The sequence below is a fragment of the Choloepus didactylus genome, chromosome 2 (assembly GCF_015220235.1).
Source record: "Choloepus didactylus isolate mChoDid1 chromosome 2, mChoDid1.pri, whole genome shotgun sequence".
In the NCBI taxonomy this organism is placed as follows: domain Eukaryota; kingdom Metazoa; phylum Chordata; class Mammalia; order Pilosa; family Megalonychidae; genus Choloepus; species Choloepus didactylus.
In genome coordinates this window covers 116227765-116253923 of record NC_051308.1, presented here as the reverse complement: position 1 = coordinate 116253923, position 26159 = coordinate 116227765, and the positions used below count along the sequence as shown (strand labels likewise).

At 35.4% G+C, this 26159-nt stretch overlaps 1 protein-coding gene across 9 annotated transcripts in view; it reads left to right on the top strand.

The window, feature by feature from the left end:
- Positions 1-26159, top strand: part of RPRD2 (regulation of nuclear pre-mRNA domain containing 2) — a 148146-nt gene that overhangs the window by 99524 nt on the left and 22463 nt on the right. For 5 of the 9 annotated variants that reach the window (XM_037826083.1, XM_037826081.1, XM_037826082.1 and 2 more), the window contains exons 3-6: positions 10647-10747; positions 12923-12975; positions 13543-13669; positions 14945-15120. In XM_037826083.1, coding sequence (XP_037682011.1) covers positions 10647-10747; positions 12923-12975; positions 13543-13669; positions 14945-15120 — 457 coding nt within the window. Of the gene's footprint in view, positions 1-10646; positions 10748-11603; positions 11682-12922; positions 12976-13542; positions 13670-14944; positions 15121-26159 lie in introns of all 9 variants that reach the window. The other 4 variants (XM_037826080.1, XM_037826084.1, XM_037826085.1 and 1 more) reach the window with 1 other exon arrangement.

Genomic DNA, 26159 nt, shown 5'->3' with positions numbered 1-26159 from the left:
GGGGCCACACCTCCATGGAAATAATCTAATCAAAGGCATTACCCATGGTTGGGTGGGTTACATTCCATGGAAACAACCTATCCAAAGATTCCAACTTAATCAACACTAATATATCTATCCCTACAATATTGTATTAAAGAACATGGCGTTTTGGGGGATATAATACACACAAACTAGGACAGATAGTATCAATAAAGTGAGATAAACTCTGTCCCCATCTACTATTTCTGAGCTCAAGGTCTATTGATTAAAGAGTTAGGGCCTCCCTTTTGAGTTGACCCATAGTTTAGTCTTCCATTCAGTCATTTAGCAAATATTTACTAGGAACCTGAAAAATGCAGTACATTATTCTGACAACATCCAGAATTAAGGTATTAAATGGAAATGAAGCACCAGATTTGCTGTTTAGTTGTTTTATTTTAACCATGATGCTAGAGCACCTTCTCTTGTACCATTCATCAGTTTTGTGCTTTGAAATAATTTGCTAATGTGTTGGTGGGAGGGAGGGGAGGATTAGCAAAGGAAGCATCTATTGAACACTGTAGTGGTTCTGCAAGGTCAGCCAATTTTTTGTAACTTTTAATCAGACAACATGTAATATTTATTGAGTACCTGGCACTCTGGGAAATACAGCAAAGGCATATGACATGGTTCTCACCTCATAGAAGTCCTAATTGTGATGAGAAGAGAACATATTAGAAATGACATCAAACAGAATAAAACATTTTTTGACAAAGTGTTTTATGTTGTGTGTGGTGATAATTGTATATTCTGTAGAAATTGAGAATAGTGATCAGTAAAGGCTAAAATAGAGGGCTAGGATAATAATGTAAGTAAAACTGCTGTTCCGGATTTTGTTTCAGTTTTGTTTTATTTTACGAGAGTTCCCAAATACAAGACATGGTTGAATTTTAGGAGTTTGAGAGCTCCTCTTATATATATAAAAAAAAGCGAATTATAGCTCAAATCAAAGAATTTTAGAACAGACTGAAGTTATCTAGTAAAAATCATTTTACCGAAAGACTTTATACTAAAGCCAAGACTGAAACATCTAGGTTCCTCATCTAATGCTATTTTTACTATATACCCTATTCTTCTTTGTTCATTTTCTTAGGTTTCTACTAAGCCAAGTAATTCACTTCTGAATTCTTAAAAGTCACAAGTTTCACCAAAATACCAAGTGAAGTTTTTCATAATTTGCTGTGAATGCCTCAGAATGCCTTTATAAGAAATAATAATAATGGGTTATACAAATCCAAGTTAGTAGGTAGAGAGTTCAGGGGTTGTGAATATCCAAACCAAAGCAGTATGATTGTCCTAGTGAAGTCACCTGAGGCTGCATTTTCATCATTGGGTTGTTATTGGTTGCTGCCATCTGTCACCTTTTTTTTCCCACGGTATTCTGATGACTTTGTTTCCTGTAAGTTTTGTCCGCATGGATAGGGAATTCAAGTAACTGATAGTAAACAAAAGAGAAGCTGCTGTAAAAGTGTATGGACCAAGCCAAAGAGATCTTTTCCTCAGTATTTTAAAAGTCATATGATAGAATAGCCTAAACTTAAAAATGGAAAGCTTTTATTGTTTCACAGAGAAAAGCGGTAACTTGCTATTTTTCCAGCATATTTTACTTGAGGACTTTGGCAACTAGCTACTGAGACGTCATAGTGAATAGTTTAGTTAGAAAGTGACAGAATCCAATTGTCACTCATTCGACTACTATTTATTGAACACCTTATAGGCATTGAAGAAATAACGATAAATAAGTTAATCTCTTCCCTGAAGAAGCCCTACATTAAGCAAATTGTGCATATCATTTGTACCATGTGATCTGGGCAGTTAGCCTGGGACTCTGGAGAGGGTTTAAAGTGGTCCTGAGTTAGTTTCCTATGGTTTCTGGTATAGATTTTCTCTCAAGGAATGTATTTTCTTTTTCGGCAATCAGGATTCCCACAGATTAAGATCAAACAAAAATATGCTCACAATCAAGGATCACCAAGCACATTTAGAAACTAATGACCATAAGGGAGGATTAGCAAATTTAGATCCCCATCCCCATTTACAATAAACTTCAGTTATTGGAATTATCAAACAATATATAAAACAACTATGTCTCTCATGTTAAAGAAAGATTAAAAGGAATAACAAACAATGAATCAGAAAATATCAAATATTTGATATTTGAAAAGGAACAAAAGGAAGTTTTAGAAAGATCAAAGAGAATAATCTAAAAAATGATTCTGAATGCAGCAAGAGAGATAAGGAGGTGGGAAAATGAGAGGACTAGTTATAAATTGGAGCTGCAGAGAGAATGGAGGCTAAATAGGTAACTTTTGACGAGATAATGGCTGAGAATTCTCTAAAAGTGATGAAAAATATGGATATACATATACAGAAAGCTCAACTTACCTGAGCAGAATAGAAGAGAAACGCATACATAATTATTGTAGTGAAATTGCAAAACAAAAAGATTTTAAAAGCAGCCAAAGCAAAAGACCTAATACATACACAAGGGCTATAGTTAGACTGACAAAATAATTGATTCCTCAATGGCAACAGTGGAAGCCAGGAAACAGTTATGAAAAATAGTTTATAGCATTAATAACTGTCCATGTAGATTTCCATAGAAAGCAAAACTCCTTTTAAACCAGATAAGTAAATAAAGATGGCTCCAGAAAAACAAACACCAAGAAAACTTACCACCAACAAATTTCTGTATCGGTTTTACTCAGGGAAGTTAGCAGTACGAGGAATGGTAAGTCATGTTAGCAGTAAAATATATGAAATATCTAAGAATAGCCTTAAGTAATATATGGGACCATTATGCATAAAATTGTTTCTGGGGACATTAATTTAAATTCATAACTATTACTGCTTCACTGTAATAAATAATAATAATTCACAAAATTAATATAAAGATAATAGGTTCTCCAGGATAATATGTTAGACTAATGTAATTCAAATTAAGGGTGCCCAGTCTCCCTTCTTTGGGAGCTTAATATTACTCTAAATTTACTCTGGAAAAAATAAACAAGTGAGAATTTAGCTAAGAAAATTTTTGAAATATTGTCTTGAGGGAGGATAAGAAACAATTTGAAGAGCATATAGCATGATGTAGAAATGGCTCATTGAAACAGAATTTATAGCCTAGAGAAAGACTAGTAATTAACTGTATGTTAGAGGAAGTACAAATCAATAAGGAAAAGAGAAATTATGCAGTAAATTTTATTGGAACAATATGTTTAAATAATCTAAATAGGAAATCTGTTTTGATTATAACCTTACGTCACAGCGCGGTACCCTAGTAAATTTTAAATGAATTACACAGCTGAATGTAAAAAACAATGCTAATTAAAAAAGAAAAGAAAATCTTACAATTTTCTAAATCTCTGGTAGGAGGACTTTCTAAACATGAAAGTAGTGATAGACATTACAAAGGCTACATTTAAAAATTATACATTTTATTATAAATACATATAAAAACATTTTTAATGTACTAAATATTAAAGGGCAAACAGCGGAAAGATATTTGTAACAGTAAAATAATTAATATTTTTATGTATGAAAGTTACCTGAATCATTAGAAAAACACTGAAAACACCCAGTGACATAAATGAATAAATTAGACACAGTTCAATCTTAGTATCATTAAAGATGGAAATAACCAGAGACTATGTATGTTTTGATGGGATGCAGTATAAAGCATGTAGCATCATTTGTGAAGTATTCTTTCAAAAAAATTTGAATTTGGATGTAATCCAACTAACTTCCATTTAGAAGAAATTCAGGGGCTGGTGGTACAAGTTAAATGACACCACAAAAAAAGAAGCAAATAGATAAAACTAGAATGTAGTACATTCTATACAACAGCTAATCCAGACTGGCTTGGAAAAATAGAACAATTTAATCTAATTGCTCTTGATTAAAAGAGACTTAAGAGGAGGCCCCTTCCCTGATCAAGATGGCAGGCTGAGATGCTTCAGGGCCCTGACAGAAGTTTTGAACAATCAGCCAGCACGGGCAGAAACATCTTTGTAAAACCTCCAGAAAATAGTTTAAAAATTGCAGTAACAGGGTGAGCGCAGAATCAAGAAAAAGTTCCCTTAAAAGTTGTAGGCTCTGGTGGGGAGGACTGTTTTCTCCTAAGTCAGTTTTGTTGTGAGGTAAGGAAGGGTGGACAAACTGACAAAGAAAACACTTAACAACAGTTACTCGGACAGGTTCTTTAGCTGGAAAAAAGATGCTGAAATGCTAGAAACTGAGCCAGTAGAGGAGGGGAAGCTTGGGGAGAGAGGAAATGAGGAAGGATTTCTGAACAACAAAGGGGAGTTCCTCTTTAACCAGCAGCTTGTATCCATATGCATTCCACAGTTTCACAGTCCAGTTGGGTCATTACTTAAGTAAATACAGGCCACATTAACTTCTGCATGAAATCTTCCCCTCAAATTCCTTATAAAACACACAGCAGCATTCTGAAACATCTGAACTAAAAACACTCAGTGGACATTTCTCTTTGTATTCTTCATGAAATGTGTTTTGTTGTTTTTATTACTGGTGTTTTAAGTCATTTTTTACTTGAATCAGATGGTGTCATTTTAGTAAGGATTTCATTAGTTTTTGGCTTTTAAAATCCAGATTTATTTTCTACATGTGAGATAGTTTTCATTTTAACTGGCAAGTCATTTGCACACAAAAATTTTAAAAATAAAGCAAAATAATGCAATGCAGGCAGAGACAAAAGAAATGCACTAAGACAAGTAAAAATATTCTCTCATAGAACAATGATCTGTTTTACAGGAAACAAAAATCTTGCCTTGTAATTTACACAGTGAAACTGTTCATAATTGCATGGAAATGTCTATTTTTTTCCTAAAACATATTTTCATTCATGAGTATCTTCAAAGTTTTCATACTGTACACATTTGTTAAAACACGATACCAGCAGCGACTGAAAATGAATCCTGAATTTATCTACCTCAAGGTACCAAAGTATGTGGCAAAACATGTACCACCCGTAGTGCTTCACAATATGCAATTATATTTAGCCAGCATTTTTATAGTAAACTATTTTCAAGATTCATTCACTGTTTATAAATGTTCTGGTATGCATTCTCCATAGTGAACTGTTAATACATCACATCTTATTTATTTAAGCAAATCAGTATATTTTCTGTATTTAATTAAAGTTAACTTAGTTTTTGAAATTTATTTGCAAATACACGTTTTCCATTTGGCACTATGGTTTGTTGCCTACCTAGCTGAATATTTAATGTCAGCTTATTCTAAAGTTGTCCATGTACTTAATTTACTTATGTGTTCACTTTAAGTAAAGCACTCACTGAGTATAGGAATTTGTATTTTGGAGGTGCTTGATCTGTCTACAAACTAAAATTAGGAATTACTTTATTATAAAATGCTCCTAGAAGTGTTAGTTGTGTTTATTTTTTTGAAACAAACTGTAATGTTAGACGTGTGCATGGAAGTACTTAAGGTGCATCATAATTGTAATTTGAAAGTTGTACATGATAAGACATATTTTGTTTTTACTGTATGTTTTTACTGAATGATCTGTTTCCTGTCCCAAGGCAAGCATAAATAAAATTAGGTTAAATGTAGCACATGCGGAAAAAAAAATGGTAGGCTCTCCTGGTGCCCTGGATGGCCCCTCCCTCACCCCTTATCCCCTCAGTACAGAGTCAGCCCACAGTCCCAGGTCCCAGTCTGGATCAGTGGTCTGAGTTCCAGAGGGAGCAGAGTAACCCTCATGTATGTACTGGGAGCATGTTTGTCTGGCCCAGTCTGTCTGGTGGTTGCCTGAAGGTTACATCGTCCCAGAACTTGCCTTGCTTATAGAAGGGGCTCACCTGTAGAAGAAGCACTTCCCAAATCTGGGTTCATTGCTGGGCACGGCCAATAGAATCACACGAAACCAGGCTGAGAAGGAAAAGAGGGTTCATTTACGCCTGTGGGAGGCATGGCAAGCTTTTCCAAACCTGCCTCTCCCAAGTGATTTTTTAATTGGCTTTTATGCAGGTTCAGAAACAAAGAAAGATAATCATTTAATTAACATGCAATAAGAGTGATAGACTGAAGGCTTATTTATATCTGGAAGGTTTGGGGAATTTCCTCCAAATCTGATTTTTTAATTGGCTAAACCCATTAGAGTTGGACGAAGAGAATTAATCATTTTAGTTAACATGTAACAAAGGTTTGGAGAATTTTAGTAATTATTTCCTATTTCCTTTAGGAACTAGGTGACAACTGTGAAGGGTACAAACTTTACATTTACATATTGTTGCAGACTTTACATTTTGCTCTTTTGTGAGACTAAAGGCTTTCACCCCCTACCTACTTTCTGTTTTAAGATTACATTTAAAAGCTCCTTTAGGTTACATTTTAAGGTTAATTTACAGTTTCCTGCTTGCTTACAGTTTTACGGTTGTATTTTAAAAGTCATGTTGCACACCGAGCCCTCCTACAGAATGCTGTAGGAGAGCAGTCAAGTCTGGGGCAAGGGATTGTTGACTGTGGGGCATACAGCGCAGTGCCTGGGACTGTCAGGAAACTGTTTTCTAGGGAAGGGGGAAAATTCATACCCATGTAAATGGAGGAATTCCTAGTGCCATGGATGCCCAAGACAAGAGGCCTCTGCAGAAAGGATCAGGGAGGCCTGTGTGCTTTGCCCTGGAGTTATTCTCCAAATTCATTGTATGGGTAAGCCCTGAAGGAGACCACTCCCACAGGTCAATCTGCAAAGACTGGGAAAGAGGTTTCCTTTTTTTTCCCCCTACTTTGTTGTTGTTTTTGTTAGCTTCTGGCATCCAAGGAAAACTCACTCATAACACCAGCTGGATACAGGTTTAAGGAACAGATGCTTCCCAGTCTAAATTTCACCAGTAACACATTAAAATATCAAAATGTCAAGTTTCAACGAAAGATTACAAAATATACAAAGAAGTAGGAAGTGATGGCCAGGCAAAGGAGAATATTAAAGCATTAGAAACTGTGTTAATTCAAAGCTGTTATGTATCCCAAAAAGGCCATGTTCTTTTAATCCATTCCTGTGGTTATAGACCTATTGTGGGTAGGACCTTTTGGTTCCGTTGCTTCAATTGATATGTGACCCGTCCCATTCAAAGGGGGTCTTAATTGTTTTACTGGAGTCCTTTATGAGAGTATAAAGGACACAGAAGAAGCCCAGAGAGTAGCTCCAGAGAAGCAGAGAGGAAGCCACCAAAGCCAGAAGCTGGAAGCAGTGAAACCCAGGAGAGAAGGACCAGCAGACATCAATCACCATGTGCCTTCCCATGTGACAGAGGTGTCCCAGATGCTAGTGGCCTGTCTTCAGAGTCCAGGTATCATCCTGTTGATAACTTAATTGGGACATTTAGAACTTAATTGGGCCTTAGAACTGTAAATTGTAAGTTAATAAATCCCCATTGTAAAAGCCAATCCATTTCTGGTATATTGCATTCTGGCAGCTTTAGCACACTGAAACAGGAACCATCAGTGAGGGGGCTCTGATCTGACCTGGGACATTTCAGACAAAGATTTTTTTAAAATGGCCCTAAATATGCTCAAATAACATACTTATATGCTGCAGCATATTATAATCAAACTATCACATGCCAAAGATAAAGAGAATTCTGAAAGCCGCAGGAGGGAAGCAAAGTGTTGTGTTCAAGGGAGATTCAATAAAATTAAGTGCCAATTCCTCATCAGAAATCATGGAGGCAGGAACGCAGTGGAAGACATATTTGAAGTGTTGACAGTAAAAGTTTGCCAACCAAGAATTATGTACCAGCAAAACTCTTTCAAAAATGAGGGAGGGATTAAGACATTCCCAGATCAACAAAAGCTGAGGACTGCTCACCTCACCACTAGAGCAGCCCTGCAAGCTAACCAACCAAAGGGAGTTCTGCACGTTGAAAGAAAACACTAGTCAATTGACTGAAACCACATGAAGGAATAAAGATCTGCAGTAAAGATAATGATATGAGTAAATATAAATGCTGGTAGTATTGTATTTTGGGTTTGTAATTGTACTTTTTACTTTCTACAGGCTCTAAAAAATGCATAAAATGTTATGGCAAATCAATGGTTTTGGACTCAATGTATAAATATGTAATTTGTAACAAGAACAACATAAAAATTGATGGCAGAGAGCATAGAAACATAGTTTTTTTATGTATTTAAGTTGGTATCAAAGCAAACGAGATAGTTATAGATTTAGGATGTTAAATGTAAACCCCATGGTAATCATAAAGAAAATATCAATATGCAAACTCATAGAGACAGAAATTAGAGCACGAGTTACCAGGGTTGGAAACAGGGACAATGGGGATTTAGTGCAAAATGAGTGTATGGCTTCTGTTTGGGGTAAAGGGACAGTGGTGAGGATACTGCAACATTGTGAATGTGATTAATTCCACTGAATGGTATGCTTGGGAGCGGTTGGGATGGGAAGATTTGTGTTGTATATATGTTTCTGCAATTAAAAAAGAAAGAGAATAACGAGATAATGACAATTAAATACAGAACATGATACTGAATGGATCTAAGAATGTAAGAGAACAGGCTCAAAAGGACATTATTGGGACATATGAACAAATTGCAATATAGAATATAAACTTTATATAAACATTAAATTTCTTGAACTTGATAATTGTACTTAAGGTGATTAGATAAGTGAATATCCTTGTTTGTAGGAAATGTACATGTATATGTGCTCAAGGAGTATGGTGTGTGCAGCCTGCTCTCAAATGTTCAGCAGATGACAGATAGATAGATAGATAGATAGATAGATAGATAGATAGATAGATAGAGAAAGAAAGAAGAAATGCAAAGATGCCAAAATGTTAATATGGATAGATCTGGGTATCTGAGTGGTGAGGGTATGTTGGCGTTCTCTGTATGAGGTTTGTATTATGTTTGCAACTCTTTGCAAGTTTGAAATTATTTCGAAATGAAAAGTTAAAAAAAAAGAGAAACTTAAGAGACATAACCAAATGTAACGTGTTGAACTTCTTTGAATCCCAGTTCAAAGCAACCATCCATAAATGGCATTTTTGAAACATTCAGGGAAAATTGATTATAGACTTGATGTTTATATTTTATTAATATTGTTAATTCTTTTGGGTGTGATAATATCATTATGGTTATATAATAAAATGTTAGAATTTTTTTTTTTTAGAGTAGAATATTTTAGGAAAATGACATGATCCCTGGGATTTGCTTTAAAATACTTCAACAAAGAAGAAAGACTTCAACAAAAAAATACTCATTGCATCATTAATTGTGGTAACAGAAATCTGGAAACAACCTAAGTATCCAACAGTAAGCAGGTAGTAAATTTTGGAGCAACCACATGATAGAGTATTATACAGTCATTAAAGGTAATGTTTACAAAGAGTTGATTGGAATGTTGGGAAATGCTTACTTTGTTAAGCAAAAAAATAAGTATCATTGGTTTTAAATAAAATGCTAACATCCATAGGAAAAACGACTGGAGGCAGATAGTAATTCTGAAATTTGGTGAGAATAAGCAAATATTTTTTTTTACATTTACCCATAATTTTTTAGTGGTCTACAGTAGATATGTATTTCTTTTATAGTGAAGAGTCGCAGCATAAAAAAAGAAAAAAGAAACCTCTAGAAAATTTAATGACTTTTTGTTTCCTATAATTGGCTATTCTTAAGCAAAAACAAAATTCTGCATGCACACGTTATGTTTCCAGACTCTTATGTTTTAAAGGGACTATAAAATTGATATAGTTCAATTGTTTATCATATGCTTCAATCTCTTTGTGAGTTGGTGGAATGTTTAGCAGGAGGTTAACTTCCCATTTTGTCATGTGACAGATCTGTTAGAATTTTCTTCTTTCCTGAAATTTCTTTCCCTGTAACTTCATACCTTTGTTCCTATTTTGAATTCTGGGGTCACACATAACCAGTTTAATTCCTCGTTTTTAGAAGAGTCATGTCCTCCTTGCATTGTTTTTTCTACTTAAGACATGATTTTAATTTTTATTTCCTGGTAATTATTCCTTCAGGCATTTCTACTTAGTTGATTTTCTTTCTACTTTATTGAAATGAGATGGACAGCCAGAATACAAAAGCCCATTTTTGAACCAGAGTGAAGTGATAGATACCCTCACCTCCCTCATTCTTACAGTATTTTGCAGTAGCTTTTTGGAAAACATTTTACAGTACATGATTGATTCAAACCTTTTATAAATGTGTGTGTGTGTATATAATTGCTAAGCTTTGTATTTCTCATTCTGTATTTGTTCACTTGGTTTTTTGGACTAGTTTCTTCCTTATTAGACTTCATCCTATTAGATTTAGCCCATCTTTTGAGATACCATTTGTGTCATTGAGCACATTGGCTGGCCTGCTCAGCTTCATATCCATCAAAAGGTCAGTATGTCATCCATAGCCTCATCTGTGTCACTGATAAAAGTGTTAAATAAGAGTGTTTAAGATTTCTTGTTTAAGTGTTTCTTTAAAACACTGTAAAAAAATATTTTAAGATAGACATCAGAAGGCATTTGGAAAATAATTTTATTGACAGCTTTATTTTCGGATTTCTAGTTTGGGATGTAAATCAACATTTTTATATGTCTGTCTCACTTTTTCTTTCTCTTCAGGGATCCATCTGTCTCTAAGTCTGTAGAACGAATCTTTAAAATCTGGGAAGATAGAAATGTATACCCAGAAGAAATGATTATGGCATTAAGAGAAGCTTTGAGTAAGTGTCTTTTATCTCCTAAAAGAAAATTTTCAGTTGGTGTTCAATCTTTAATATTATATATATTTTACAGATCTAGTCCTGTTGCTTAATAATGAAAAATAAAGTTTGGAATCTGGTACTGTTTGTTTAAAATTAAACACATATAAAAATATACATCCGTTTGAATTAAAATTTAAGTAGAATTTGCGTTTTTGGGGGGGTTGGATTTTATTTTTATTGATTAAAGAAAGTCAAGCATATCAAGTAATGATAGCCATCTGATTATTTTCCTGCATTTGCTTTGAACATTTTAAACTATTCATTGTGTTTAGTACATACTGTCTTCTCTTAATTGTGGAGAATTTTTGGACAGATTCAGTTCTTACTAAGCTATCTGGTAGTAAGCATTTATTGGCAGTCTTCAGACTCTTGATTTATAATTGCAGTAGGTTGTGTGCCTGTTTTGAAAAAAACCATTTAGTTCCTATATATTAGATGCATGTACTGAAGTCATTAAATAAAAGCTGGTGATATCTGAAATGACCATCATTTGACTAGAAATTTGCTTTAAAAATAATATCTTCTAAGAAGCTGTTAAATTCTTCGTTTGAATCTGTTAAATGATATTTTTAAGCCTCCTGCCCATTTTTTTTTTTTTCAGAATTGTTGATTTGATTATAGAAATTATGTTTATTTGACAGCTTCTTAGATCTGGTGGGTGCTTTTATTTTTTTATAAATGTAAAAGAAAAGGAAAGAAAGAAACAACACACAGTCTCGGATTGCCTTTTTTCATGCTACAACTTTGGCTCTGAAGTGGACAGACAGAAAAGCTTCCCATAATGCCAGATTGCAAAAACTGAAATGTTTTCCAGGTACCACTTTCAAAACTCAGAAGCACCTGAAAGAAAATCTGAACAAACAACCGAATAAGCAGTGGAAGAAATCACAAAGTAAGGAACAAAATCTCAACTAATATAAAATTACCTCCTCCTTTTGGAGCAGAAGAAAATGTAGACCGTTTGACATCGTACCTGGCATAAATCATGGGCAAGCCTGTGTTTTCCAGGCCTGGGAGGCTCCCAGTGACTTAAACTAAACAAGGCATCATGGAGTTACTTCTTAAAAACAAACCAAAACAAAAAAAAACACAACACTTTTAAACAAAGGAAATGCAGAAAAAGGGTTTAAATGAGTGAAGATTCAAGCGTAGTTGGGGGATTGAAAGAAGAAAAAAAATATTTGATAATTCCCAAGCTAACTCGCAGGTTCAAAGATACTTGATCTTAGAGGCAGCTGGCTTTAAACAACAGAGCTGAAGAGGAGACTAGGCATTAAGAAGCATTTCTCTGGGAGCCATGAAATTCTTCAGATTTGGGGATACAATCTACCAGATTAGATATGGGCCTCATATCCTGGCCAGATGCTCATTCTCTAAACTGAAGCTCCTGTTGATCATATTTACCCAGCATGAGATCAAGGGAATGGAATACTGCATGTGATGGGCTGCTGTGGGCCAAACTGAGGAATATTGAGAGTGACTTGAAGGTGTGGAGGGAAACCAGGTAGAAGACAGTGAGAAGTGGGAGGTGAAACAAGATACTTGGGATGGTTTTGCTCCAGTGAACATATGCTATTCCTGATTAAGGGAGGCCTCTGATATCCTTTTGGTCATAAGTTGCATGCTTAGGAACCACAAGTCATCATTTCAACCAAAGTTCAACTTTCCCCGCCTACTTTTGTTACCAGTTGGGTCAGGAAAAAAAAAACTCTGAAGTTGAGTACATAGAAATAGAGATAATATTTGTAGGTAGTGTTCTTCAGCCAGTACTCAGGATTAATTGAATGTTCTGCTCCTGAACACTTAAAATTTGAGGTTATTCAGAGCCTCTTACACTCAGTCAGACTAGGAAAAAAAGGTACTTCATGTATCTCAGTATCTCTGAATTAGTAATTCTAGCACTTTATGACTTCAAGGGTCTATTGGAGGTAAGTAGATTAGGCTATCTAAATAGTGTATTTTTATATAGACCATACTTGGAAGCTTTTAATTTTCATATTCCATTGATTTAAATGTGCATGTTTGACATATATTCAAAGAGCAAACCCTTGAGTATAAAGCTGAAAAAATTTTAAATTATTAGTCAGCTCTTTGTGTCTATATTCTTAATGGCCTTTTGTTTAATTCCAACAGCATCCACGAATCCAAAAGCTGCTCTCAAGTCTAAGATAGTTGCAGAATTTCGTGTAAGTTACAGATCTTTAACATGCCAACACATTACCTACCCCTTTTGTTCTACAGTTTCCTATATGGTCCATTCAGAATTACTTTTATTCCATTTTATATCAATTAATGTTTTAAACCCATTTGAATAGGAATACAGATTGGAATTCGATTTCTTCAAGTTTTATCTGTTCCCCTAATTGAAGAAATAACTTACTCTAGAATATCTGTTACCAGCTGAGTTTTCTATTGAATTTATGCCAAAAAGGAGAATCATCTTTCTTTGAAGCTCTGCTAAATTAAAATTTGCTTAGAGTTAACATAATAAGAATATGTTTCTGTAATTAAAATTTAAAGAAAATATAAATGGGCCTTTGTCTGTTTCTTAACCCTGTGTCCATAATTTGGCTTTGAAAATTTGGTTTCGACATGAGAATCAATATGTGGTATCCCTAACTATGAGGAAAAGTGAAGTAGTTTTTTTCCTCTCGGGATTTGATAGGCTTTAGTCATCTTTTTAAATGGGGAGAGGTAGAATAAGGATAAGTGAATAATCTTGCAGATGAAATATGACTCTGATCTGTGTTTAGTCTCAGGCCCTCATTGAAGAGCTATTATTATATAAGCGCTCGGAAGATCAGATAGAATTGAAGGAAAAACAGTTGTCAACTATGAGGGTAGATGTATGCAGCACAGAAACCCTCAAATGCTTAAAAGGTAATATTTATATCCTTTTAAACAGAATAATTCAGATTTTCTTTTCAGACCTGTCATTTTCAAGTAATCTGACTTCCCCCATAAAAAGAATCTTAGGTTGTAAAAAGCAGTTGTGGCACTTCTGATTTCCCAAGTAGTGATTTCATGCATATAAACTTGATAAGTAAATTCCTGTTGTCCTCTCCTAGTGCTCTCTTGATGTGTTGGGTTCTATATAGTCAGTTATATTTTACATTTGTGATTAGTTGGTTTAGGTATGCTCTTTAATAAGGCTAGTTACTCTTTTCTTTACATTGTAAATTGCAAATAATAATCATACTAATAACTTATTAGAATGTAAGCCTCATAAAAGCAGAAATTATCCTTATTTGTTCATTGCTATAGTGCCTAGAACAATGCCCGGCACATAATACACATTTTATAAAGATTTTTAAAATACTGAGTAAATAATTACTAGCTATTCATTATGGCACCTATTTTGTTCCTGCACCATGCCTTAAACATAATATTGCTACCTGTTTTAGTCCTCAGACACCCCAGAAGCATATTAAAGAATCTCCATTTTATAGATGAGGAATCGGAGACCTCATGAGGGGATGGGTAGCTTGCCCAAATTACACAGTTGATAAGAGGTGTAAAGCCAAAATTTGTCCATATCCAAAGCCGTATTCCAACAGTCACTGGGAAAGGAGTATACTTAGAGTAAATAGATAACAGTTTGTATATGTCACCATTGTTGAAAATATAATTCATAGTTTATATTCTTCTGATACCAGATTATCACTATCTTCTTCAGATAGGAAAGAAGAATTTTTAGCATAATATACAGAGGTCACTTTATTTTTACTTTTCTGGACCTTAGTTTTCTCAGCCAAGAGATGTATCTTATTACATTCTGTAGTGCAGAAGTTATGGTATAAATAAACAGAATCGAGCTTCATTCCATCATTTCTAATAGCAAAGTGTCTTCAAATTTGTGAAGAAAGGAAACAATCAACAAATTTAATTTAGTGGAACTTTCTTTATCTTAATTACAAGTGCCTTCATTAGGCACTCTTGCTTCACTCGAGCGGTTCACAGGAATCATTGTAATAATCTGCTTTGTAATTTTTGAGAAGTTTCTTTAAGGTTGCAGCTTTAGAACTATTAGAATATCACACACTGAGACAGCAAGAACAGGTTCACAGATCATCTTACGGATTTTCTTCAAAAAATTAACTTTTTTTTTTTTTTTTTTTTCCTGTCTTGATTTGAATACGTACTCTGTTATTTTAGATAAAACAGGTGGGAAGAAGTTCTCCAAAGAATTTGAAGAGGCAAGCTCTAAGCTGGAGGAGTTTGTGAATGGATTAGATAAGCAGGTGAAAAATGGGCCCTCATTAACAGAAGCACTGGAAAATGCTGGAATTTTCTATGAAGCACAGTACAAAGAAGTAAAAGTGGTGGCCAATGTAAGTACTAATAAAAGCTATTTTATATTGAGTGCTTACTGTCTGTCAGAGACTGTTTACATATGTTTTAAAAATAAGCAGTATTCTCTCCATTTCACAATTGAAGTTGTTACTTTTGAAGAGGGTTAGTAACCTTGAGCAGGGTAATATAGCTAGCAGGTGGTGGGGTCTAGATTAAAACCTGGATCTTTCTGATACTAAAGCGCATGCATGCCCTAATAATTTTGCTTTACTGAATCCTAATATGTTAGCCTTTTGAAGGAAATATATCAGGTTACTGTACAGGACATAAATTTAAACAAAAGGATATATATTCTTTTTTTTCTTTTACTAGAAAACTAGATGGAAATATCCTATTAAATCCCTTGACAAATTGACTAGAAAACTAGATGGAAATATCCTATTAAATCCCTTGACAAATTGACTGAACTTAAGGACCCTCTTCCTACCATCGTCCCCACTGGAAGGGGGAATGAAAATTGAACATATATCTAATAGCATCTGAAGGAAATTGTCTGTTTTATACTTAATTTTTTTTTTTATGTTTTAATCACTGTGTATGATCATAAAAGAATATGATACTGTGGGACTAAAAATGAAAAGCAGTCTTCCTTTTTTCTCCTTCCACCAGTCTTACTTCCTGAAAGCAATCCCTTTGAACTCATTTAGCTATTTTTTTTTCTGGAACTTGCTTCCATATTTCTAAAGAATATGTGCATTTGTTGTTTCTTGATTTATCCTGTTTTAGAAATATCTGCTAACTTCCCATATGACAAATGATGGTTTAGCTCACATTCACCTCTTTTCTTCCTTCTTCCAATACTGTTATATAACTGTTTTAAATTCTCTGTTAGTTAACTTTGTAAATTGAGGTTTATGTTATTGGTATATGTAAGTATTGTTTATTGCAGGGTCCTATAGGAACTATGAGTATACTAGAGATTTTTGTGTTTTTTTCCCTAGAATTTCTTTTTTTTTTTCCCCATTGCATTGTTTGCCTTCTCATAGTCTCAACTTTTTTCCTTCAAATTCTCTTATCACATCAGATTCTGAATCCCCCTTTTTCCTAAAGACCTCCCTACTTTAACTTCCATCCTCCTGCTCCAGTTTAAGGTTGCTTTTCAGGTCTCATCCTTTGTCATAGTCTACTGCTATTCTGAATTGAGCCTCTGTTTTCTAAATTCCGTGTCTTCTTTTCATGATCTCTACCCCCATTTTGCTAGAGAACATCTCAAGTAATTTCCTAAGAAAGGATTTGTAGAGTTTTTTTGGTTTGTTTGTTTGTTTGTTTTGATAAGTGTTTGAATCCTTATATGTCTAAAAATGTCTTGTGTTTTCTCCTTCGCTTTGCTTTTCTCCTTATTGTCTTTTCTCCTTTGGCTGGTTGAAAATTTTCCCTCAGACCTTTGAAGACATTAATCCATTGTCTTTGGTATTGTTAATATGATGTCTTTGTAAGATTCTTTGTAAGTGGCTGCTTTTTTTTCTGTCTGGAGACTTTTAGGATCTTTATCCTTCTGACGTTTTTACAATGTGTATCCATCATCATTTTTTGTTTTATGTTTCTTTCATTACAAGTTATGTGGTGGGCTCTTTCATTCAGAAGATTGATATTCAACTCTGGGATAATTTCTTTCTCTTCATTTTCTTTGTTCTCTCTTTCTGGAATACTAATTAATCAGATGTTAACTCTCCTAGATTGATCCTCCATGTCTTGTATAGTCTCGTGTTTTCTAAACTTGGATCTTTTTTTTTAAATTCAATTTCATGGAGATATAGTCACACCATACAATCATCTAAAGTGTACAGTTGTTCACAATACCATCATATAGTTGTGCATTTATCACCCCAATCTATTTTTTGAACATTTTCCTTGTACCAGAAAAAGTAAACATAAGAATAAAAAATAAAACAGAAGACCCAAATCATCCTCCCCCACCCTATTTTTTATTTAGTTTTTTGTCCCCATTTTTCTACTCATCCATCCATACACTGGAGTGCAGTCCACAAGGCTTTCACAATCACACTATCACCCCTTGTAAGCTACGTTGCTATACAATTGTCTTCAAGAGTCAAAGCTACTGGGTTGTAGTTTGATAGTTTCAGGTATTTACTTCTAGCTATTCCAATACATTAAAACCTAAAAAGGGTTATCTGTATAGTGTGTAAGAATGTCCACCAGCATGACCTCTCAACTCTGTGTGGAATCTCTCAGTCAGTGACACTTTATTTTGTTTCATTTTGCATCCTCCTTTTGGTCAAGAAAATGTTCTCAATCCCATGATGCTGGGTGCAGATTCATCCCCGGGAGTCACATACTGCGTTGCCAGGGAGATTTACGCCCCTGGGAGTCAGGTCCCACATAGTGGGGTTGGGTAGTGAGTTCACCTGCTGAATTGGCTTAGCTAGAGAAAGAGGGCCACATCTGGGCAACAAAGATAAACCTTGATCTTTTTGTTCTGCTTTCTGGGGAGATTTCAATTTTTTCTTCCAGCTTCAGCTTTTTAGTTTTTTTTGTTTGATATTCATATTTTAAATTTTTAAGAATCCTTTTTTGTTTTCTATTCCTTTTTTATGGCATCACTTTCTTATTTAATGGATACATTATCTAGTGTCTCTAAGGATACTAAAACTTTTTTCTCTGAATTTTCTTATTTTCCTCTCTACCCCATCACCCCACCTCCAGTTATCTTGGTCTTTCTCTTTCATATTTCTGGCTTTCCTCAAATACCAGATAATCCCTCTTTTTTCATTCATATTTAAGAATGAGGTGTGAAAAAATTGGTGGCTGTTCTGGTATGCTAATGCTGCCAGAATGCAAAATACCACAAATGGATTCGCTTTTATAAAGGAATTTATTTGGTTACAAAGTTAATCTTAAGGCCATAAAGTGTCCAAGATAAGGCATCAACAATAGGTTACCTTAACTGAAGAACACTGTTGGCGTCTGGAAAACCTCTGTTAGCTGGGAAGACACGTGGTGGCGTCTGCTTGTTCCCAGGTTGCATTTCAAAATGGCATTCTCCAAAATGTCTCTTAGCTGCAGCTGCTCTGAAGTCGTTCTATTTCTGAGCTTTTAAAGGGCTCCAGTAATTAAATAAAGACCCAAGCTGAATGGGCAGAGGCCATACACCTCTATGGAAGCAATCTCATCAACAGGTCACACCCTAATCAAAGGTGTTGCTAGTTACATCTCCATGGAAACAATCAAAAAGGTTCCAACCTAATCATCACTAATACATCTGCCCCCACAAGATTGCATTAAAGAACATGGCTTTTTCTGGGGGACATAGTATGTCCAAACTGGCACAGTGGTTCTCTGTACATAGGTGGTGATTATCTACACTTGGTTTAACCAAAGTATGTGTAGGTGAGGAGCTGGTTATTTAGGCTGCAGGGCTCCTTAATGTCAGAAGGCTGGAGTCTTTCTGCCAGACATTTTACCTCTTTTGGGAATTCGCCTCATATTTTTTGCCTGGGGGAATACCATTGTTGTTGCCAAGTATGAAGATTGCAGAGGGGGGTGGTATTATGTTTAAATTCATTATTCTGATTTCAACCCCCACTACTCACTCCACTCTCTGGTACTCATCATCTCTTGGATCACAGCTTCTCAGGGATTCTACAAGGCAGATCAGTTCATTTCCTGGCTGTATCTCCCTTTCTGCCTACTCTTAAAAACTCATTTTTCTCTACCCTACCTCATCACTCCCCTCTCTTCCATCCACTTTCTGTCTTCTGAAAATTTTTGGAAGTCACTTTCTCAGCTCTGCGTTTTATTGTGAATTTATACCTTTGTTTTCCTTTTACTGTCATTTTATAAGGATCCCAGGAGGGAGAGATAATGAATGGTAGTGGTCAGTCCACCATTTTGACCCAAAGAACCATTTTATAATTTTTAAATAGTGACCTGTGTTCCCTAGCCCTTTATTTATGACATATATCAAATCATCCAGTCTGCTTTGAGGCTAGGAGAAGTCTATTCAGTAAGCATTTATTGAGCACTCATTCTTTGCCAAGCACTGTGTAATACAGAGAAAAGAGATAGATAACTCTGCTCTCATAGAACACTTTGGTTTGATGGAGAAAACACAATGAAACACATAGTTGCAATTTTGTGTGATAAGTATTATGATAGTAACCACCTGGTACTATGAGAACAGGAGACTATTTGTCAAGTATAAGAATATATTTGTCTGATAGGAAATATACACTAAAAATACACAGGTGTCAGTATCTTATTTTCAAATGATTCAGGGAAAAACATCTTCAAACTGTACTTTACATTTGAGATTGTTTCAAAATAAAAAGCAAATTGAAAAAAAAAAAGAAGAGGAAAAGATGAAGAAAACAGATGAACAGACAAAATGTTACCAGAAAATCAAACTCTTTCTAGGTAATAATCAACTGGCAATTGTAGAACTGAAAAATAAACCAACTAAAATTAATAGATGGGTTTAACAAAGAAGATTGAGCAGAAAAGAGGTTTAATAAATTAGAAGGTTGGTTAATAGAAAATATCTAGAAGGAAGCATAAAGAGGAAGAGGATTGAAAATATAGAAAGAAACATAGAAAGACATTTGGAAAACAGCGATGAGATCTAATATACATATAAACAGCTTGAAGAGAAGAGGGAGAATGGAATTGAAAGAACGTTTGGAGAAAAAAGCTGAGAATTTCCAAAATTTATGGAAAACCATGAAGCCACTAATTCAAAAAGTTCTGCAAACCCCAAGCTAGATGAATACAAAACTACACCTAAGCACATCATTGAGCGCCATCTGCTGGGAAGTCAGGGAATGTGCCTCCTGGGAAATTCCTGATCTGCCTAACCTCTGACAGATGTCCAAATAGATTTGCATCCCCCAAAGTAACATTATCAAGATAATTAAATGCCTAGAAATCAGCAGAAAATCACAAAGCACATGAAGATGCAAGAAGATACAGCTAAGCCAAATGAACAAAATAAAAAGCTGGAGGAGACACAGAACTTGGAACAACTAATTAAAGAAGCAAATACAAATCTCCAAAACAACTTCAGCTGGGTATAGTAGAGACACACAACAGCAGATTTGAAGAGGCAGAAGAAAGGATAAATCAGCTAGAGGACAGAGCAATTGAATTCAAATGCATAAAAGAACAAATGGTAGAAAAGATGGAAAAATTTGAATTGGATCTCAGGGAAATGGACAATATGAAGTGCACAAATATAAAAATCATTAGTTTCCCAGAAGGAAAAGAGAAGAGTAAAGGGTTAGGAAAAGTATTTGAGGACATAGTTGGGGGAAGGTTCACAACCCTTATAAAATATATAAATAACAAATCAGAGCAGTCCAAGGAACTCCAAACAGAATAAATAAATCCAAATAGACCCACTCCGAGACATACACTAATCAGATTGTCAAATGTTGAAGAGAAGGAGGAAATTGTGAAAGCAGCAAAAGCTAAGCCATTTGCCACATACAAGGGAAACCACATGTTCTAGTTTGCTAATGCTGCTGGAATGCAAAACACCAGAAATGGATTGACTTTTATAAAGGGGGTTTATTTGGTTACACAGTTACAGTCTTAAGGCCATAAAGTGTCCAAGGTAACACATCAGCAGTCGGGTACCTTCACTGGAGGATGACCAATGGCATCCAGAAAACCTCTGTTAGCTGGGAAGGCACGTGGCCTGTGTCTGCTCCAAAGTTCTGGTTTCAAAATGGCTTTCTCCCAGGATGTTCCTCTCTAGGCTGCAGTTCCTCAAAAATGTCACTCTTAGTTGCTCTTAGGGTGTTTGTCCTCTCTTAGCTTCTCCGGAGCAAGAGTCTGCTTTCAACAGACATCTTTAAAGTGTCCCTCTTGGCTGTAGCAAGCTGGCTCCTGAGCTCATGTGCTGCTCCAGTAATCAAGGCCCATGCTGAATGGGTGGGTCCACATGTCCATGGAAATTATCTCATCAGAATTATCACCCACAGTTGGGTGGGGCACATCTCCATGGAAACACTCAAAGAATTCCAATCTAATCAGCACTGAAATTTGTGCCCCACAAGATTACATCAAAGAATATGGCTTTTTCTGGGGGACATAATACATTCAAACCGGTACACCATGTAAGACTAAGTACTGACTACTCAGTGGGCACCATTGAGTCAAGAAAAAAATTCCACCCAAGAATTCTTTATCCAGCAAAGCTGTCCTTCAAAATTGAGGGAGAGTTTAAAATTTTCACAGACAAATGCTGAGAGAATTTGTTAACAAGAGATATGCCCTACAAGAAATAGTAAAGGAAGTTCTCCCGGCTCAGAAAAAAAGAGAGAGAGAGAGGCCTGGTAAAGGGCACAGAAATGAAGAGCATTAGTAAGGGTAACTTAAAGGAAAAAAGGAGAAGGGGGAAAATAGGTATGAAAATTAAAAGCCATAGGATAAGATGGTTGGTTCAAGAACAGACTTCACAGTAAAAACTTGGAATGTGAATGGATTAAACTCCCCAGTTAAAAGATACAGACTGGCAGGATGGATTAAAAAGTATGATCCAACAGTAACGTTGTTTACAAAAGACTCATCTTAAACCCAGCAACACAAAGAGATGAAAGTGAAAGGATGGCCATGTAAGCTGCAACCAAAGTATATGAGGCAAACATTGGCAAAGCTGAAGGGAGCAATAGATGTTTCTACAATAATAGTAAGAGACTTCAGTACACCACTCTCTTCTGTAGATGAACAACCAGACAGAGGATCAGTAAGGAAATAGAGAACCTAAACAATGTGATAAATGAATTAGACCTAACAGACATATAGAGATGGTTGCATCTTAAAACACAAGGATGTATATTCTTCTCTAGTGCTCATGAAATATTCTCCAGGCTATGTAATATGATGGGGCACAAAACAGGTCTCAATAAATTTAAAAAGATTGAAATTATTTAAAGCACTTTTTCTGACCATAATGGAGTGAAGCTAGAAATCAATAACCTCCAGAGAACCAGATCTTTCACAAATACATGGAGATAAAACAACCAGTGGGTCAAAGAAGAAATTGCAAGAGAAATAAATATCAGTAAATATCTTGAGACAAATGAAAATGAGAACACAACATACAAACCTATTGAATACAGTGAAGGCAGTGCTAATGAGGGAAATATATAGCTCTAAACGCAGACAGCAAACATTAAAAAGAAGAAAGCTAGTATCAAAGACCTAACTGAACTGTTGAAGAAGCTAGAGAAAGAACAGCAAACATCCCTAAACCAAGTAAAAGAAAAGAAATAACAAGGACTAAAGCAGAAATAAATGAACTGGAGAACAACAACAAAAATAGAATCAGTAAAACCAAAAGTTGATTCTTTGAGAAGATCAACAAGATTGACAAAATAGACTAACAAAGTAAAAAAGAAGGTGCAAATAAACAAGATCAGAAATGAGAGGGGAATCATCACCATGGAACCTGAAGAAATTTTTAAAATCATAGGAGGATACTATGAACAACTCTATGCCAACAAATTAAACAACTTAGTAGAAATGGACAGTTTCCTGGAAATACATGAACAGCCTATACTGACTCAAGAAGAAATAGAGGAAATAGAAGAGCTCAATAAACCAATCACAAGTAAAGAGATCCAGTCAGTCACCAAAAACCTTCCTACAGGAAATTAAAAAAAAAAAAAAATTCCATTTACAGTAACAACCAAAAGAATCATTTATTTAGGAATAAACTTAATGAAGGCCACAAAAGACCTATACAAAGAAAACTACAAGAAACTGCTAAAAGAAATTGAACAAGACCTAAAAAAAAATGGAAGAATATACCATGTTCATGGATTGAAAGAATAAATATAATTAAGATGTCAACTCTACCTAAACTGATTTATAGATTCAATGCAATACCAATTAAAATCCCAACAACTTACTTTGCAGAAATAGAAAAACCAATAACAAAATATATTTGGAAGGGTAAGGTGCCACGAATAGCCAAAAATATCTTGAGAAAAAGGAACAAAGTGGGAGATCTTGCACTACTTGACTTTGAAGCATATTACAAAGCTACAGTGCTCAAAACAGCATGGTACTGGCATAAGGATAGATATACTGACTAATGGAATCGAATTAAGTATTCAGGAATTGACTTTCACATCTACAGACAATTGATCTTTCGTAAGGCAGTCAAGCCAAAGCAACTGGGACAGAGCAGCCTCTTCAATAAGTGGTGTTTGGAGAACAGGATATCCATTTCCAAAAGAATTAAAGAGGATCCCTATCTCACACCTTATCCAAAAATTAACTCCAAATGGATCAAAGACCTGAACATATGTGCTAAGACCATAAGACTTTTAGAAGAAAATGTAGGACAATATCTTAAAGATCTTGTGATAGGAGGTGGTTTCTTAGACCTTACACCCAAAGCACGAGCAACCAAAGAACAAATAGACAAATGAGATATCCTCAAAATCAGACACTTTTGTACCTCAAAGGACTTTGTTAGAAAAGTAAAAAGGCAGCCACACAATGGGAGACAATATTTGGAAACCACGTATCAGATAAGGGTTTAATATCCCGAATATATAAAACAATCCTACAACTCAACAACAAAAAGACAAACAACCCAATTTAAAAATGGGCAAAATACATGGACAGACACTTTTCTGAAGAGGAAATATAAATGGCTCAAAAACATATGAAAAGCTCAGCTTCACTGGCTGTTAGGGAAATGCAAATCAAAACCACAATGAGATATCGTCTCACACCTACCAGAATGGCCATTATCCAAAAAACAAAATTACAAGTGCTGGAGAGGATATGGAGAAAGAGGCACACTTATTCATTGTTGGTGGGAATGTAGAATGGTGCAGCCACTCTGGAAGACAGTGTGGAGGTTCCTCAGGAAGCTAAGTATAGATTTGCCATATGACCCAGCTATTCCATTGCTAGATAACTACTCAAAGGAAATGAAAGTTAAGACACAAACAGACATTTATAAACCGATGTTTATTGTGGCATTATTCACGATTTCCAAGAGATGGAAGCAGCCCAAATTTCCATCAGTGGACAAGTGGATAAACAAACTGTGGTATATATATAAGATGGAATATTATGCAGCTATAAGACAGAACAGACATGGAACATATAATAACGTGGATGAACCTTGAGGACATTATGTTGAGTGAAGTTAGCCAGAAACTAAAGGACAAATACTGTATGGTCTCACTGATATGAACTAGCATTAATGAGAGTTAAAAGCTGATAACACAGGCTACAAGGAGATAGAAAGAGGGTAGAGATCAGGCATTTGATGCTGAAGGACTACAGAATGTTCAGCAGGATTGATTGTATAGATCCAGAAATAGAAAGCGTAATACTGTGTGATGGTAGCACAATATTGTAAGTACACTGAACAAAGACGTCTGGGAGTCAAGCTGAAAGAGGTGGGATAGGGGAATGTATGACACCAGAGGTAAAGTAATAGATGATAAAGACTGGGAGTGTAAAACTTGGCAAAAACTGGAGTGGTCAATGACTGTTACTAAATGTACAAATATAAAAATGTTTTCACATGTGGGAGAACAAATGAATGTCAGTGATGCAGAGTGTTGAAAAAGCTATGGTATTTGGGAAAAAACATAAAGCAAACTGTAGTCCATGGTCAACAGTAACATTGTAATATGCTTCCATTAAATGTAACAAAAGCAATATACCAAAGTTAAACGTGTATGAGAGGGGGATATAAGGGAGGGATATGGGATTCTTGGTAGGGTGTTTTTTGTCCTTACTATCATATTGTATTGTATGACATTTTATTTATTATATTTTTCACTATTCACCCAAAAAAAACAAACTTTTTCATAGTAATCAATATGTTCAAGTGCTGACTGTGGTGATAAATGTACAACTACATGATGATACCATGAACAACTGACTGTAAACTGGATAATTGTATGGTATGTGAATGTATCTCTATAAAATTGTAGGAAAAAATATAAATAGGAGTAAAAGTGCTAGAGAAAACATGGAGAGAGGGATGTACCTATTACTGTTGATGAGGAGACAGAGTGGTATAGCCTTTCTGGAGGTCAGTGTGGTGGTTCCACAAGAAGCTAAGCATGTGGGGGCCATAAGGTCCTGCAACTTCATTATGGGATATGTACTTGGAAGATCTGAGAGCAGAGACATGAATGGACATGTGCACACTGGTGTTTATGGAGGAAGTATTCATGATTTGCAATGGGTGGAGGTGGCCTAAGGGTACACTGACTGAGGAACAGAATGGCAAACTGTAGTGTATGCATACAATGGAATATTGAGCATTACGAGAAGGAGGGAAGCTGTGAGACACACAACGAGGTGAATGGAGCCTGTAGACAGCAGTTTGAGTGAAGTGTGCCAGAAACAAGGGCTAACACTATAATGCCTCACCAATATGGACTGACTACAAAGTGTAAACTTAGAATTGAATCTTAGAGCACAGCCTAACAGGGAAACGATTATTGCAATGGTCCCTAGATTGTAAGCCCTTGCAGCAGTCAAATCTATTATTGAATTGTAATGGCTATCTCCAAACTCTGAGATGTTGATCTCTTGGTGTATAACCTGATTGGTCTCTGGAACATTGGGTATCTGTGTGACACCTGAAACTCAGAGTTAGAGCTCAGCGGATATGAATGTCACTATTAACGCATACAGCAACTGTTTAAAAAAAAAAAAGGAAAAGATGAAAAAGATCCCAGACTTCCAGTTAGAGATATGAATGAAGCAGATCTGGTTAAGACTAGGGCAAATCGGGCCAAAGGGTAAAGGTTGAAACTGACTGTTAAAACTTTAACTTCCATGTGAGGCCAAGGGAAGAGATGTTTATTTTTGTGGGATCTATATTTTCTAAACAATATAACTTCTGCAATTTGTTCAAACACCACAATTACATGGAACTTTGAATAGGGAGTGAGATATGGTAAGTTTGTATAGGTTAGAGTGAAATAGCAACACATCCCAAAGTAATTTGGGTAGAGAATAAAAATATATATGCAGGGCCCCCCTGAGGAGCTGGGGGAAAATGTGGAAGTGT